At 48.1% G+C, this 14,414-nt stretch overlaps 4 protein-coding genes across 4 annotated transcripts in view; 3 read left to right on the top strand and 1 right to left on the bottom strand.

Moving 5' to 3' along the window:
* F5B22DRAFT_640063 (putative flavin-binding monooxygenase) overlaps nucleotides 1–401 on the top strand; it is a gene marked incomplete at both ends in the record, with an annotated part of 1,783 nt that extends 1,382 nt beyond the window's left edge. The window contains one exon of the mRNA XM_047977804.1: nucleotides 154–401. Within this exon, the coding sequence (XP_047825439.1) occupies nucleotides 154–401 (248 nt within the window). The remainder of the gene's footprint in view (nucleotides 1–153) is intronic.
* Nucleotides 402–1,191: 790 nt separating this feature from the next.
* On the top strand, nucleotides 1,192–2,823 carry F5B22DRAFT_533052 (uncharacterized protein). The gene is made up of 2 exons (XM_047972756.1): nucleotides 1,192–1,686; nucleotides 1,747–2,823. The coding sequence occupies exons 1-2, from the start codon at nucleotides 1,259–1,261 to the stop codon at nucleotides 2,468–2,470; spliced, it is 1,152 nt and encodes a 383-aa protein (XP_047825438.1). The 5' UTR covers nucleotides 1,192–1,258; the 3' UTR covers nucleotides 2,471–2,823.
* Nucleotides 2,824–8,687: 5,864 nt separating this feature from the next.
* Nucleotides 8,688–10,334, top strand: F5B22DRAFT_640061 (uncharacterized protein; the record flags this gene model as incomplete). The annotated part of the gene is made up of 8 exons (XM_047977803.1): nucleotides 8,688–8,753; nucleotides 8,906–9,103; nucleotides 9,228–9,374; nucleotides 9,433–9,593; nucleotides 9,643–9,749; nucleotides 9,865–9,972; nucleotides 10,062–10,244; nucleotides 10,303–10,334. The coding sequence occupies 8 exons, from the start codon at nucleotides 8,688–8,690 to the stop codon at nucleotides 10,332–10,334; spliced, it is 1,002 nt and encodes a 333-aa protein (XP_047825437.1).
* A 689-nt stretch (nucleotides 10,335–11,023) lies between these two features.
* On the bottom strand, nucleotides 11,024–14,382 carry F5B22DRAFT_628543 (peroxisomal copper amine oxidase). Its single transcript, XM_047976433.1, has 9 exons — nucleotides 13,910–14,382; nucleotides 13,358–13,827; nucleotides 12,741–13,306; nucleotides 12,517–12,689; nucleotides 12,307–12,443; nucleotides 12,240–12,251; nucleotides 12,072–12,177; nucleotides 11,641–12,015; nucleotides 11,024–11,585 (listed from the first exon to the last, which is right to left on the bottom strand). Exons 2-9 carry the CDS (start codon nucleotides 13,658–13,660, stop codon nucleotides 11,200–11,202), a joined length of 2,058 nt encoding a protein of 685 aa, XP_047825436.1. The 5' UTR covers nucleotides 13,661–13,827; nucleotides 13,910–14,382; the 3' UTR covers nucleotides 11,024–11,199.
* Nucleotides 14,383–14,414: the final 32 nt, after the last annotated feature.

The following is a 14,414-nucleotide window of genomic DNA, read 5'->3' as shown; positions in this document are numbered from 1 at the left end:
GCCCCCGCCCCCCCCCCCCCGGCCCCCCCCCCCCCCCCCCCCCCCCCCCCCCCCCCCCCCCCCCCCCCCCCCCCCCGCTCTATCATTTGATGCCCCTTCATATCTCAAGCGGCATTTGAATTGAGGATTTCCGCTGACTCATCTTATCGTTAGTTCTCACCCGTCTCCTAAAGTACATGAACTCCAAGTACATAATGACAGCAGTTCCTAGAGTTCCTCCCTCTGGCACTAATGGCTATCAAAGGTTCTGGCAGTTGACGTCGAGCTATAGCAATGAGGCGGAAAAGAGACTTCCCAAGTACGGCAATTCAGGACCATGGCAGCCGAAGACTAGTCCGCCGCTGGACTGGCTGCATAGCAAATTTGGCGATATCACTACGGGCTTGCACTTCACTTCCTGATGAGTTGAGTAACAAAGGCTTAGACGAGGGTCTAGAGAACATTACAAAGTCAGCAATGATTTTCGCGTGTATGATAAGTCTGTTATTACTTGAAGTTCGTGGCGAACAGGGTAGAGTAGGCTAGATAACTATTTAACTAGAGCTACAGCCAGCTTTGACCTTTCTCGGCTGTCCTCCACGTGGGGGCTAAATCGACATCGCTTATAACACCGAGAAGATCAACAATCCTATTGCCCATCGATGGAGAGCCAAGCCACCTCCACACGAAGAGACCACGCTAGAGCTGCGCCGCATCTGCTATGTCTAGAACTGTTTATAGAGAATCGATGAGAGATAGTACCAGTAGTGGTCATTCTTTGTTCCTCTCTCAAAATATTACTTTGGAATATCCATATAACAGAAAACGAGGCAAATATGGTGATTCAACAGGTGTTCCCACTCACAACTCAGCTGAGAGCCTATCATCCTAAGTGTTTCAGCTGATAGCCCTACGATGAGATCAATGCTACTCACAAGATTTGAACGAACCACGTTGATGGCATCAATTGGCCAAGAAACCTAGATGAGTCTAATATACACCCTAAAGCATACTTTATCGCCGGAATAGCGCTTGGAAACTCTCCCGTAGTAGATCATTTTTGGTTTACAGGTCGACCAGTCACTGTTTCCTAAGTATGTAGTATCTGACATTCGTTGATGCATACTGCGCTGCGACATCAGCTGCTCCGCCACCTTAGCCTGCTTACATACAGTAGTTCAGCTGAAGACCCCCCTTCTTATCTCTTACTTCAAGCTTCTGATATTTCTTCCTGCGCGAACCATTTCAATTCATTGCTTATCCCTAGTTCACCACTTCAATGGATCCTCTTTCAGTTGCAGCATCCATTGTCGGTCTGCTTGCCGCAGGTGGAAAAGTGACGTCCCTGCTCTTTACAGTCATCTCAAAATGCCAGGATTCTCCAGCTCTTGCTCGAGGCATACTCTTCGAGGTGGCAGATATATCAGCCGCGCTCGGCCAGCTTCAAGACTATCTCAGCAATCGTTTAAAGGCCAATTCCGAAAGGGGAAACCTTATCATGCTCGATCAATTGCTCACGACGTTGACTGGATGTGTTACGACTTATTCCGACATCCAGTTCATTCTGACGGGGCTTAACATCAATGAGGACATGAGGACTTTCGACCGCATTAGATGGATGAGAGAAGAAAGTAGGCTCAACACTCTTGTCCAGAGACTGCAAAGCCATAAGTCGTCACTTACATTAATGTTAACTATCGTACAATGGTATGCCCCCAAGACATCTCTCTTGTGAGAACGCTTAGCCCAATTAAAATTGATGTCCAGCCATACCATGGAGGAAGCGCAAAGCTGTACACAGAAACTGTGCACGCTCGTCGAACAAATGCTCGTGAGCAATCAAGACCTCTCGGAGCGAATACGTGGTTTAGAGCGTGAAGGCTCAATCCTTAGTAAAGCTCGATCGGATATCGTTCCAGTGGACGACGGCGCTTCTACAATTCGACAACCCAATACGGAGAGAGCGAGTGTGTTGGAAACGGAAAACACCCTCGTGAGAAGGTTCGCGTTCGAGGACGACCTGGAGTCGTCCCGCGCCTACAATAAGGCGGTCTACCGATTCTCACAGGCCTCCATAACAAGCACTGCTCTATATACCACCGCGCTCTCGGTGTTTTCCAAACTTAGCCTATCTCAAGTGTCTAGCATCTCGTTCTACGCACTGCCCGTGTGCGCTAGCGATCTACACAACAGTGAGCTATATGTATTCGGCGAAGAGGGAGCGACTTTTACCAATCCACGCGCGACTCCGGCTACACCACAGAAAAGACCAGCCAGCCCTGGAAATGAGATTATTACCTCCTACAAAGATATTCTGGCAGAATCATCGCCGTCCCTAGCGTGGCCACGGTCGGCACCCTGGAAACGAACTGGTTTGCTGGGTCGTTTCGCTGCCCCTCGACGAAGACCTTCGATATACGCACCGGAAAACCCGGTGCATATTTATCATGTCGGATATGACTCGGATAGCAACCAATTCACGGTCCGTTAACATCATTCTTATGCTCTGACATATGCATCATTGCTAACCTCTTGCCAGGGGTTGCCTAAGGAGTGGCACCGGGTACTCACGGAAGAAAATGAACAGATGAGGAAGAATCAGGAGATGAGAGCGCAGCTATTATCTAAGATACCAGGAGGAAACGCGTCCATAAATGAAAAGGAATATTATACCCAGTAGTGTCTGGCTGAAGGTTGAGGTGTGAGTAATGAGCAAAGGGGGGAGACCATCGGATAGAGTATATTATCAAAGATTGTACGCTGCATCCGTAGAACTGTGAGCATTTAAAAGATTAATATTTATAGTTGAGCATGATCAATCAGATATAAGCGAGCCTATTGGGGAATCAAATGCTTATGCGGTGCGTTAAAAGCGCCGGCACTTTGTAGGCAGATTCATGGGCTAAATCCAAACACAAGCGAATTTTTAGGGGCTTTAACACCCGACGTTGTAACTTTGCCGCCTACTTCTACCTATTGCCTCCTCACATCCGAACTCCCTAGGCTCCAACGTTGCCCCCAGGCGCCGATTGGGCAGATATCAGGTTACACTAAAGGTTGGCATACAGAGGCCTAAATTACCACGTGTTAGTGTTTGAGTGTAGGGCCATATCTACGTTCAGAGGGGGCCAAATTACACCTAGCACATGGAGTATACTTATGTAGGTGGCGAGGCTTCGGGGCTTCCAAAATCAATTAACGTTTCTATCGAGGTATGGTTATGGCCTTGAATTGACCGACTAACTGTGATCGGCTCATTCACAGACTTTGGGCTAAATTTTCTAGCAATCTTCCAAATCTCAAAATCGGCTTCCGTCATTCGATATGTCATCCTTTGATCCGACTGAGTTCTATGAGTCGTTGGAGGGAGTTCGAAATCATAATCTTTGCCCCAACCGTGTTTGGCAGGCCTGCTCTCAGATCAAGGACTGGCCATCTCGGCATTCGGCATTACATAAGATACTCGCAACAATTCCAAAGAATGCTCTACAACATGAGGATCACTCCGCATGTAGTATAGACTTCTGCGATTTCTCGAGTCGCAACTTTACGGCTGTAAAGCAGTATCATGAGCCGAGAGCGTGGGAAGATAGTGACCAAGTGGATGAAAATCACAGCAGGAAAGAAGTCTGCTCGCCAATCAAGAACCTTTTCCACGACCATGAGCTGATTCAGGCGATTAAGGCTGGCAAGCCCACTGCCTGGAGCTTTGACGGGTCGACTCTTCTTGAACACCCTCGCCCCTTTATGGCAATTTCACACGTATGGTCGGATGGAACGGGCGCAGGGGTTTGGCCTTCAAAGCAAGTAAATGAGTGCGCCTATCAATATTTTAAGCGGCTTGCACAGAGATTCCAGTGCGAGGGTATTTGGTGGGATACATTGTGTGTCCCTAACGACGGAGATGCGCGTAACAAAGCACTCAATACCATGCACAGTAACTACGAATTCGCGCGAGTTACGTTGGTCCACGATCGCTTTCTCCGAAAGGTGCCATTTGGAGACCCAGATAGTGCATGTATTGCCATTGTTTTGTCTTCTTGGTTTACTCGGGGCTGGACCGCCTTAGAATTGGCCAAGTCTCGAAGAGTCAGAGTGATTTTCAAAGACTCGATCCAGGATCTCGACAGGCACATCCTTGATAAAACGAAAGACACAAATTTTGCTGCCCAAGCCATCAAGCGTCTTAGACGTGACCGACTCACCGATCTGGATTGTCTCCTCAAGACCCTAGGCTCTAGATACACTTCTTGGCTCAAAGATCGAGCTACCATTGCTGGTCTAATTGTCGGCACCCAGATCTCGTATGCTGGGAAAGACAACTTTCAAAGGGATATATACCAGGGTATCCTGAAGAAAATAGGGCGAGTCTCCCACCATCATTTGTTTCACAACTCTATCACAATGCCGAAAGGTTTCAGCTGGTGTGCAACAAACCTTTTCCAGTTACCTCACGCGTCTACGCCATCAGAGTTGAAGATCAATGAAGCTGGAGAGGTGTCTGGGTTCTGGAAACTCACATCTGCCGATATGTTCGGTTCAAGCCTATGTATTTGGGGCAAATCGCATGCTCTGATAGAACAGAAGCTTCAATATGCGCTGGAAAGGGAGAGTCATCATCATATCTTATTAGTCAAGCCATCCGAAGGGCAGCATGATTTGGAAGAGACAAAGAAGGGTATTCTTGTGAAAGTTTTGAAGAACCCTTTTTCAGACAAAAAACCTCTGTACAAGTGCCAGTTTGTGGGTTCTTTATACTTCTCTTCCTCGGTGGGCAACATCAAGGCTACTGTGGAACAGATAACAATTGGCGACACATGGGGCTGGGAAGAATTGATGGAGCATGATAATGCATGGCACATCATCAAAGAAAACTACCCCCAATCTGAGGACCAGCAGAGAGTAGACGATGGGTTGTTATCACAGAAGGTTGACTCTGGGACTGACCAACAGGAGTTGGATATCCACCGTGCTGCATGGTTAGGATACAAGCTACTTGAAGACCAACGAATCTCGATGCCAGAACGAGACAAGCTAGGAAGAAAAGCGATACATCTAGCGGCTGAGCGTGGACACAGGGACTTTATTGACGAGTTATTACTTGCCGACAGAGAAGACAGTCCCAACTCACTCATTCATTCCGGTGGCTTGGATGACGGACAAACCCCACTCCATCGTGCAGCCTGGGGAGGCTCCTTGGAAACGGTGACGCTGCTGCTCGCTAGAGGAAGCGATGCAAGTACTGCCGACAGAAAAGGAATCACGGCCCTGCACATTGCGGCTGGCATGGGGTTTGGAGAAATAGTAAAACATCTCTGTGAACAAACACTGGTACCCGTTGACACACCGGGACCGAATGGATTAACACCTTTACATTGCGCAGCAGCTAGTGGGCACTCTGATGTGGTCCGTATACTTATTATACAGAACGCTCCTGTTAATGCGAAAGACAATAAAATTGGCTGGACACCTTTGCACTATGCGGCTGAGACCGGTCAAGACTCGGTGATTGAACTCTTGTTGAATGGCGAAGCGAATGTCAATGCGAGGGATGATAAAGTCGGTTGGTCGCCGTTACATTTTGCGGCCATGAGCGGGCATGCTACTGCGATTGCGAAACTTATCAATGCGGGTGCCGAAATCAACCAAGTGGATGAAAATGGCTTCTTGCCATTAACTCTTGCAGCAATCAATGGACATATTGGTGTTGTTCAAAGTCTGATCTGCGAATACGGCGCCACTATCAGTACTGCCAATAAATTTGACTGGGGCCTCGAGGATGTGAAAAGTTTTGAGGCAGTAATCAACTGGCTTAAGACAAATGCAAGGAAATTTAGGGGTATAATTACTTCGGGAATATGCGGTCAACTTTATCTGGCGGCATTGGATGGATGCACCAAGATAGCCAGGCTGACTTGGGACAACGATCTAGATGTTGATGAGGAGATGGATGGAGATGGTGACCTTTTACTTCATTGTGCGGCGAGGAGCAAGCGTCTTGAAACAGTCAGGCTGCTTCTGCAGATAGGAACTAGCCAGATGCTCAAGGACAAGTTCGGCGACTTACCAATGTGGCGTGCGGCATGTGAGGGACAAAACGACGTGACTCGAACGCTGTCAGCGGGAATGGATAGAGAAGTCATGAATGACCTATTGATCACAGCAGTCCGCACAGGAAGGCTTGTCCCTATTCGAGCTTTACTTCAAGCTGGCGCCAATCCGGACGCTCGAGCTGAAGATAAAAATACATTGCTACATCTTGCCGTTAAGCAAGGGAATGAGGACATTTTTCGAGCACTTTGTGAAGCCGGCGCCGATGTTCGGACTGTGAATGGAGACGCAATATCGCCGCTCCTCCTTACCTTTACCTACGGAACAAAGGCATCCATTGTCAAGCTGTGTCTTGAGGGGGGTGCTGATATCGAGGCTAAGGATTACCGTGGATATACGCCGCTGATGATCGCGTCTTCTAGGGAAGATGCAAACGAAACTATCGTCAAAATGCTGCTTGATGCAGGTTCCAGCACCAAAGCCATAGATTATCGTCGTGGACGCACGGCACTCTCGATGGCTTGCCGTGCAAACAATATAGGTCAAGGTGTTATCCAAAAACTGCTCGAGGCAGGTGCTGATATTGAGGCGAAAGACAACTTAGGGAATACGGCTCTTCACCACACAGTTGCCGGTGGACGAGAGGAAAATGTCCAGCTGTTACTAAAAGCTGGTGCTAACATAGAGGCTACAAATCTTGAGGGAAGAACGGCGCTGCTCGTTGCAATCGGTTGGAATGTGGCAGATATCGTCCAGCTATTACTCAAGGCTGGTGCGAACATAGAGGTTAAAAATGCGAGGGGATATACACCGCTGCATTACGTAGCTCATTTTGGTAGGGTGAATATCGTCCAGCTGTTACTAGACGCTGGTGCCAACATCGAGGCCACAGATTTGAATGAAGAGACGCCGCTGGTAGTAGCAAAGAGATTTAGCCGTGGCGCAATGGACATTGTACGGGCATTGCTAAACGCAGGGGCCAAATATACCTAAGCAGATGGGTGGGAGAAGTGTTAGAATAGGAGTGCAATGTGTTAGATTAGGCAAGCTAGTTGTATTCAGGAGTGTGTTATGCCAGTAGGGCTTAGCTATAAATCTTGAAGGGGTGATCAAACTCGCGCTTATAGTGTAGAAGTCAGATCCCTAGAGCAATACAATAATCGATCGCCTTCATAATCTGACAGGGAGACGTGTCGCGTAAAAGTGATGGCCGAGGAGCAGGTGTGCTGAAGCCGGGCTTCTGTTCGTCACCCGGAGCGGACAGATCTAGGAAGCCTTATACATCGCACCATCTACTTCATCAACTTGAACAGATAGTAAGATCATGACTGGCGACTACCTGATATTAATTATCAGTGCAGTGTCAATAGCTAGCTGCCCATGATCGTATCCACATCATTGAGTCCGCACAGAGTCCGCAGTTGTTGAGTGCGGCCGCAGCGATCGACAAGTTTCTGCTGCATGTATTTATCCACCTCCGAGGTCAAGCCCCGGATAAATAGCAACCTAGAAACTGTTTTCTCATAAAGGTCTACCAGAAGTATGATTTATTCCTTTCTGTGCTCAGAACAGGAGTCAGCCCTTTGGGCATCTAATACCCACGATATCATTTGCCACAATACCCGCGTCTCTTGGATTCATACACGTTCATATATATAACACCACATGGAAGGCGCAATTTCGGCCTTTTTCAGCACCAAGAACTCATCTTTTCTTGGTATCATCTCGATTCATCGGCAGTAGTCGGAACATCCTCCCAGCCACGTTACCTGACGCGTTCTTCCTGACACTCCTGATTATACATATTTGTGACGTCAGTATATCTACTCTAGAGCTGAGCCCCTTTCCCGTAGCAGATTTGAGTACGAAATTCAAGAGGCCGCAATTGGTCCATGATTCGAATCAGGATACCCCGTAAACACCGCGTAACGTGAGCCTTTGCCTACAGTGACACGGGCGTAATAACATCTAACTGACAAGCCCTGCTGAGTATTGCATGAAACACAAGACAAGTATCTAGACACAACTACAAGTGTCATAATCCGCTTGAACGTAGCATAATCTCTCGTGCCTCTTATCGGCCGATGAGCTGGGGGCGTATTTTACATAAAGTAACTGTTCGTCAGTGACGACATCGGGAATACGGGAGGTTTTCGGTTAGGTCGGAGCCGCAAATAAAGTTCTCCCTTACTGCATTCTAAAATTACAACACTCTTTTTCTCCCCGACCTGATGTGTCATCTTGGCCCCTGAGCATATATTAACTAGAGACGACGTAAATGGCAATTGGCAACCTTGGAACCAATATACATAGATTAACGAATTTACCAATCAGAAAACAATCCGTTGACCGGTAGGTATTAGCTGCGTTACTTCCGGGTTAAATACCCCGGTCGACATATCACACAGGTGGCGGAAGTGTGGTATCCAGACTGGATCTCTATATTCGCCTAAATTGAAAGAGTAAACATATGACAACAAGGCGAAGAGCATCGGTCTTAGAAGTATAAGCCAGGAGAACTGTTCTTCGGCATGTATGTCGGCCCCGCGACGCGAAGCTGGGTAGAAAAGCCTACATATGGTCAAGATTGCCCCTGACAGCCACCTTCTACGATCTACAGGTCAGGGTCGTCAAAATTGAAATTGTAGTCTATCACAATGAAGTCCCTTCTGTTCACCGCTGCCCTAGCTGGGCTTTCCGAAGCAGCCCTGAGGTTTGGCTGTGTAAGTCTCCCGTGCTCTACATTCCATACAAGTCACTTCACCGAACGATGATCGGGTCATTTTCAAAGCTCAGGCAGGAGAATCCTGCATGACTCCTTAGAAGCCCTTGTCTCCTGCATACATCTGAAAACACTAACGAATGAGAGCACTAGTCGACTTTGAGCATTCAGCGACTTGATCCCGTCGTCGAGCCTGGCAATGTCCCTTCAGCTCATCTTCATCAAATCGTTGGTGGCAATGCCTTCAATGCATCGATGGAGCCGGAGGATGGTGACCCTGCTGAGAGAGCTACTTGCACTACTTGCACATTCAGCGAAGACTTCTCTAACTACTGGACGGCGGTGATGTTCGTAAGTATTCCCAGGCGGTTTTCATTTCATTTGAAGAGTTCAGATATGCTCTCAAAATAAGGTTCACTTCGAGTTAAGAAAGTTTTGCATTACTTGTAGTGGTGACTGACTTTGAGGGTTACAGTACAAACACCAGAATGGATCGTACCAGCGTGTTCCTATTATGGCTAACGATGCCTTGCCCTACGGTATCAATGGTGGCATGACAATCTACTATACACAACAAGATTTCTTCTCCAACGGAAACCAAAAGATCACAGGTTTCCCCAAGGTGGGCCATGTTACCTTTTCTTCTGGAATACATGGATTCTGAATGGTACCAACTACAGGGTTTCCGAATGACGGCAGGTTCAGTCACCTCCACCTCGAAATACAGCAAAGGATTGAAGTTCGTGTGCTTGCAAAACAAGAGTACACGATTCCCTGAGCTCGACGCATTCCCTACCCAAAAGTGTGTTGGCGGTATCATGACTGTCCATCACTTCCCCGCGTTAGTCCTCCCACAACTTTATCGCGAGATTATTTACTAAATGACATAGCTGCTGGGATGGTAAGAATATCGACAGCCCAGACCACCAATCGCACATGTACAACACTGTGAACGACGCCTTCGTCAACTCCGGCGCTTGCCCAGCATCGCATCCTGGTATGGCTATCCAATAAACTGCCTTGCAGTTCATCACATGATTCTCCCCCGCCATAAAAACCATATTGCACTACCAATTTGATTTACAACTAGACGACTAACATTATAATCATAGTCCGCGTTCCCCAGGTCACCTACGAGACTCTCTGGGACACCGCCAAGTTCAACAACTTGCCCTGGCCCACAGACGGCTCCTCGCCTTTCACCCTAAGCTACGGCGACAGTAAGTAACCCCCTCCGAGCTGCAACAACATCCGTCTTGATCTTATTCAGTGAAAATTGCATGATCATTATACCTGACATCGACAACAGACAAGGGTTACGGCACACACGCCGATTACATGTTCGGCTGGAAGGGCGACGCTCTCCAGCGCGCGATGGACTCGAGCTGCATGTTCAACGCCTGCGAGAACGGCAGACCCCTCAAGTCGCAACAGCCCGCCCAGATGAACGCTTGCCAGGTCAAGCCCACTGTTCAAGACAAGATCGATGGCTGTAAGACCTCTTCTTATCTTTGTTATAATTACTTACACTGACGGGATTGTTGCTATAGGGCTACCCGACCTTCCAGGCATGAGCGCTTAGAGAACTCCAACACATCACGATTCGACAAGGGTGCTAGTTGGCATATCGAACTTCTCGCCATAAGTCTCTGGGGGGTTGAGGTTTTGTCGTGATCGGTGTGGTGTATTGGTTATGCATTAGTGGCGAATGAGATAGATGGGAGAGTGTATTTATCGCCAAAGTTGAATACAAAATCTATAATAATCCGTCCAAAAGCTGAAGGTGTACCTTCTATCCCGTGCAACATAGAAGTCAGATTTAGAACGAGTTTGTTCATGGTCTTGTGATATGATAGTTTAGAGTAGGGTGACTTCTCTATCTACTTCTGTATTCCATCGAGCCATTACTAGATTGTGCTCCATGGCAAAGTCTTATAATGAAAATGGCTGCAAGATATCGGAATTTACATAGCTTATGCTACCTACAGCATTTGTTGATCAACTCTTTGTTTTTAAGATTATGATGTTAGAAATAGGTTATGAAACTATGTAATATACTTGAGTCCCAGTCATGGAAAGAAACTGATGCTCACAATATTTCAAATTGTCAAGTGTTTCATGACAACAGATATCTGGCTCGAGAGTAGGTAATGTTATATTTAGGGTCGATATGTGAAGATATAGGTACCCTAAGGTACCTACATCTTCCTTACCCCTTTCCCCCCTTTACTCTCTCTTGTGTTTCTCACATATTACGCAGAATAACTATAATGTAATGACTGATGACGGGATCCGTAGCCCAATCATTTCAATTCGAATATGAAGACATTATAAGTACGTACGCCTATTGAAAAGCATTACAAAACCGAGTACGCGCCAATATCAAATTATCCACACCTCATAAACTCCCATCAACACTCACTCACTCATTGAAAGCTCAAATACGATCAATGCGTCCCATTCGTACCATTCGCACAGCATCCATTCCCATTCGTAAAAGCCAATTTACTCATCTTATCTTTAGCATCGAGGACGCCGGCGCCGTTCGCAGCGACCTGGCTGGGCGTGCTGCAGAAGCTAGGCGGCACGTCCATGACGGGATTATTCGTGAAGAAGTTGCGCGGTCGCAAGAGTAAGGTGATCGGCTCGACGGGCATAACGGGGAAGTCCTCGGGCGCAGGGATGTGGGTGACCCCGAAGGTGTGCCAGAGCACGATGTCCGTGTTGTCGATGGACTCGGTGCCGTCGCCGATCCATTCTGGGAGTCCGAGGGATGGCTCGCCTGATGTTTGAGGCACGTGGCGGCCGGCGGGCCAGAGTTGGTCATCACAGTCTGTCGTATGTTAGTAGAAGTTTCTAGGAATTGGTAAAGAAAATTATCTCCTTACACTTGGTGACGTGGACAGCGTGCCTGGCGAATCCAGCGCGCTTCCATACTAACGAGCCTTCCTTGGGTAATAGCGGCGGGACCTCCCTGCTAACTAGCTTGTAGCTAGAAGGCTTGCCGCTGTAGGGATGCAACTTGTTCGTGTTGCAGATATCCCACGTTCGACTCTTGGTGCCGTCGTAGTCGGTGACTGATTCTCCGACCGTGGAGAACTTTGTGCGCTTGGCGAAAAACGCGTTCCCGTAGTAGTTCTCCGGGCTCCCCACTGGGGCGTCGGAGGCAACTGCGTCGGCCATGAAGACTGTGTTATTGGGCCCGTCGACGTTGGGGTCGATGCGTAGGCAGAATAAGTGCTGGTGGTTGTGGGCGTTGACACCTGCGTGGGTGATTAGTGATATTGATTCAGGGGTAGCGCTGCGCAAGCTTTCATACCTGGGTACACCTGGGTTCCCCATCCACGGGTGTCCTCATCGGGAGCCATTGCGTAAGTGTTCAGAATGCCTGTAAGCTTAATCTCAGGCTGGATGGTTCCATCTTGCTGTTTTCCAAGCTAGGTTAATATGACGATCGCGACAGAGCCGAGCTTCAAAGGCGTCTTACATGGAAAATCCACTGTGAAAGTAAAGTCAGCACTTGAGTGACAAGGCAATGTTGGTGTGCAACTCACCTGAATAGCATATTCATAGTTTGCAGCAGTAAATATTTGCTGAATTATCAATTTTCTCGCCCTTGTTACGATGACAGAGTCGTCGCGGAAATCGCTGTGCTTGAACAAGATTCCGGCGTCCTCTTCGTGAATGCATACTACAGTCTCCTGCATCAGCGTCCAGCTCACAAATAGTGTGGATTTAAAACTTGACAGGCCATTGATACTTACTAGCATTCTTAATTGTGCGGATACCACCAGCTCTGGTAGGGAACTCTGCATCTAGATAATGAATTGAGCCCTTACAGTCGCAGCCTAGTGTGAGGCTGTTCGCCATGTAACCAGCGCCGTACTCTCCAAGATCGAACGCGTGCTTCCGTTGATGAGGGTGCTCGGGGTTGCCACTAGACGTATTTAAGCACAATGTGATGGCTTAGTTGAAGCAGCGGACTTACTAGGGAACTACCATCTCGGCCAACGACAGTCTGTAGAAGATTGGTCGCACGTTGCCCTTGTCATTGAACGTGATATTGTTAAGGATGATGCCTTCTCTGTAGTTGAAGCCAATATGGAACTTCCAGTTTTGCCATTCAATCTCCCGACCAGTCATCGTAAATGAGACACCTTCGGGCTGTGTGATGTTGATTGGTTTGAGATTATTCCTATACCCGCCAGCTTTTTCAACACCAGCCGGGTGGTAATTTATAGGCTGCACCTTACTAAGCGGCCTCCTGACCTTGGGAATATCAATAGCAATGACTTCCCTCTTCTCTCCATCGTATATGGGGCAGAAGTCTAGAGGGTACTGGTATTGACAATCGTCCACATTGGGTCGGTAGTACATCAGGGCCTGCTGCAGGCGGATCTTGTTACCGTGGCGCTCATCATAGCCAATAGTCCAGGGATCACAGTAGACTTTGTCCATATCTTCTCTGGCGATACCGCTGATTTCACACTGTTCGATGACTTTCGGGTCTCTGCGGCAGATATGCTCGACCGCCGTCAACTCCTCCATCGTGATCTGATCAAGTTGTTAGCGTCTGTATTATGCCAAGCTTCAAGGGGTATTTACAATAGGCTGTAGTCCATCTAGCAGCTCCCACTTTGTGATCGTTCCAGACGCAAGATCTACCAGTCCATCGTAAACCTTACCGCCGGGCGCAATAACTACGACATCCGCGATCCTTGCTGGTCTCGGAGCAGAAGAGTCCTCGAGCCATTTTGTCATTTCCGCCTTCCGCGGCTCATGTAAGGAGACGACATTGAAGAACAGCTCCCCATGTGCTTTCTTTACGAGGTCGATGGTAGCTTGGATCTCGGCTTGCGAGAGGGGATCCAAGGGGTGGGGAAGAACACCTGCCGATGCTGTACCCATAATGATGTTGATGACGGGGTGAGATGTGAGATGTGAAATTGAAGTGATTGTATCACATGCGTAGTAATAGGTAGAGTGAAGAGGTTTTGATTGATAGCCAGTCAAGTTGTCTACTGTGGCTACTTATATAACTCATATTAGGGAGCGCGTCGAACCAGTGATATCAGCTCGTCAATGTCAGCTAGACTGGAGACACCCATAGTCTATGATAGCGGTAACACTTGATTGTTCAGATTATGAAATACCTACCCACATGATAAGAGAGCCATTAGCCCGCACGTGTAAAAAGACTGGGAGTCCCGGGCTGGGCAGGAATTGGTACTACTCGTAGACCTTGGATATGCACAATCGACTGTCTAGATCAGCTTCCTCCTCGGTGCTCAAGATCCAATCTTGTCATTGCTTGACCCCACACTGATAAGTGTAGGGCGATCACGGGGAGGAGGGACAGGAATGAGAGGCTTGGAGAATGAAGGCTTGAAAGAACCCATCGCCCGGTGGCGCCGCCCGGACACGCCCACGGGTTATGCGGGGAAGCCAAGCCCAAGCCGGTACGCGTGTACGTAGGCGAGGGTTGCAAATATACATTAGGCTTCTCATGGTAGCCCAATACCAAGGATGATGGACATATAAGACCTCGACCTCCGTAGTTGTGATGTGATTATGTCGCCTGGACTTCCCGAAACCGGCCAACAATATCGCCAATCTAGCATCTTCATATATCTACACTATATATGGGGGAACATGCTCTCGC

The sequence above is a fragment of the Xylaria bambusicola genome (genome assembly GCF_022495145.1).
Source record: "Xylaria bambusicola strain CBS 139988 unplaced genomic scaffold F5B22scaffold_77, whole genome shotgun sequence".
In the NCBI taxonomy this organism is placed as follows: Eukaryota; Fungi; Ascomycota; class Sordariomycetes; order Xylariales; family Xylariaceae; genus Xylaria; species Xylaria bambusicola.
This window is presented reverse-complemented; position numbering and strand designations above follow the sequence as displayed.

Bases quoted from the DNA above. Each gene is read 5' to 3' on its own strand.
- F5B22DRAFT_533052 (XM_047972756.1), top strand. From the start codon at position 1,259: ATGGATCCTCTTTCAGTTGCAGCATCCATTGTCGGTCTGCTTGCCGCA. The intron at 1,687-1,746 runs GTATGCCCCCAA...ATTGATGTCCAG, and splicing joins ATGTTAACTATCGTACAATG to CCATACCATGGAGGAAGCGC.
- F5B22DRAFT_628543 (XM_047976433.1), bottom strand. From the start codon at position 13,660: ATGGGTACAGCATCGGCAGGTGTTCTTCCCCACCCCTTGGATCCCCTC. The intron at 13,307-13,357 runs GTAAATACCCCT...CAACTTGATCAG, and splicing joins TAGATGGACTACAGCCTATT to ATCACGATGGAGGAGTTGAC. The intron at 11,586-11,640 runs GTAAGGAGATAA...AACATACGACAG, and splicing joins CGCTGTCCACGTCACCAAGT to ACTGTGATGACCAACTCTGG.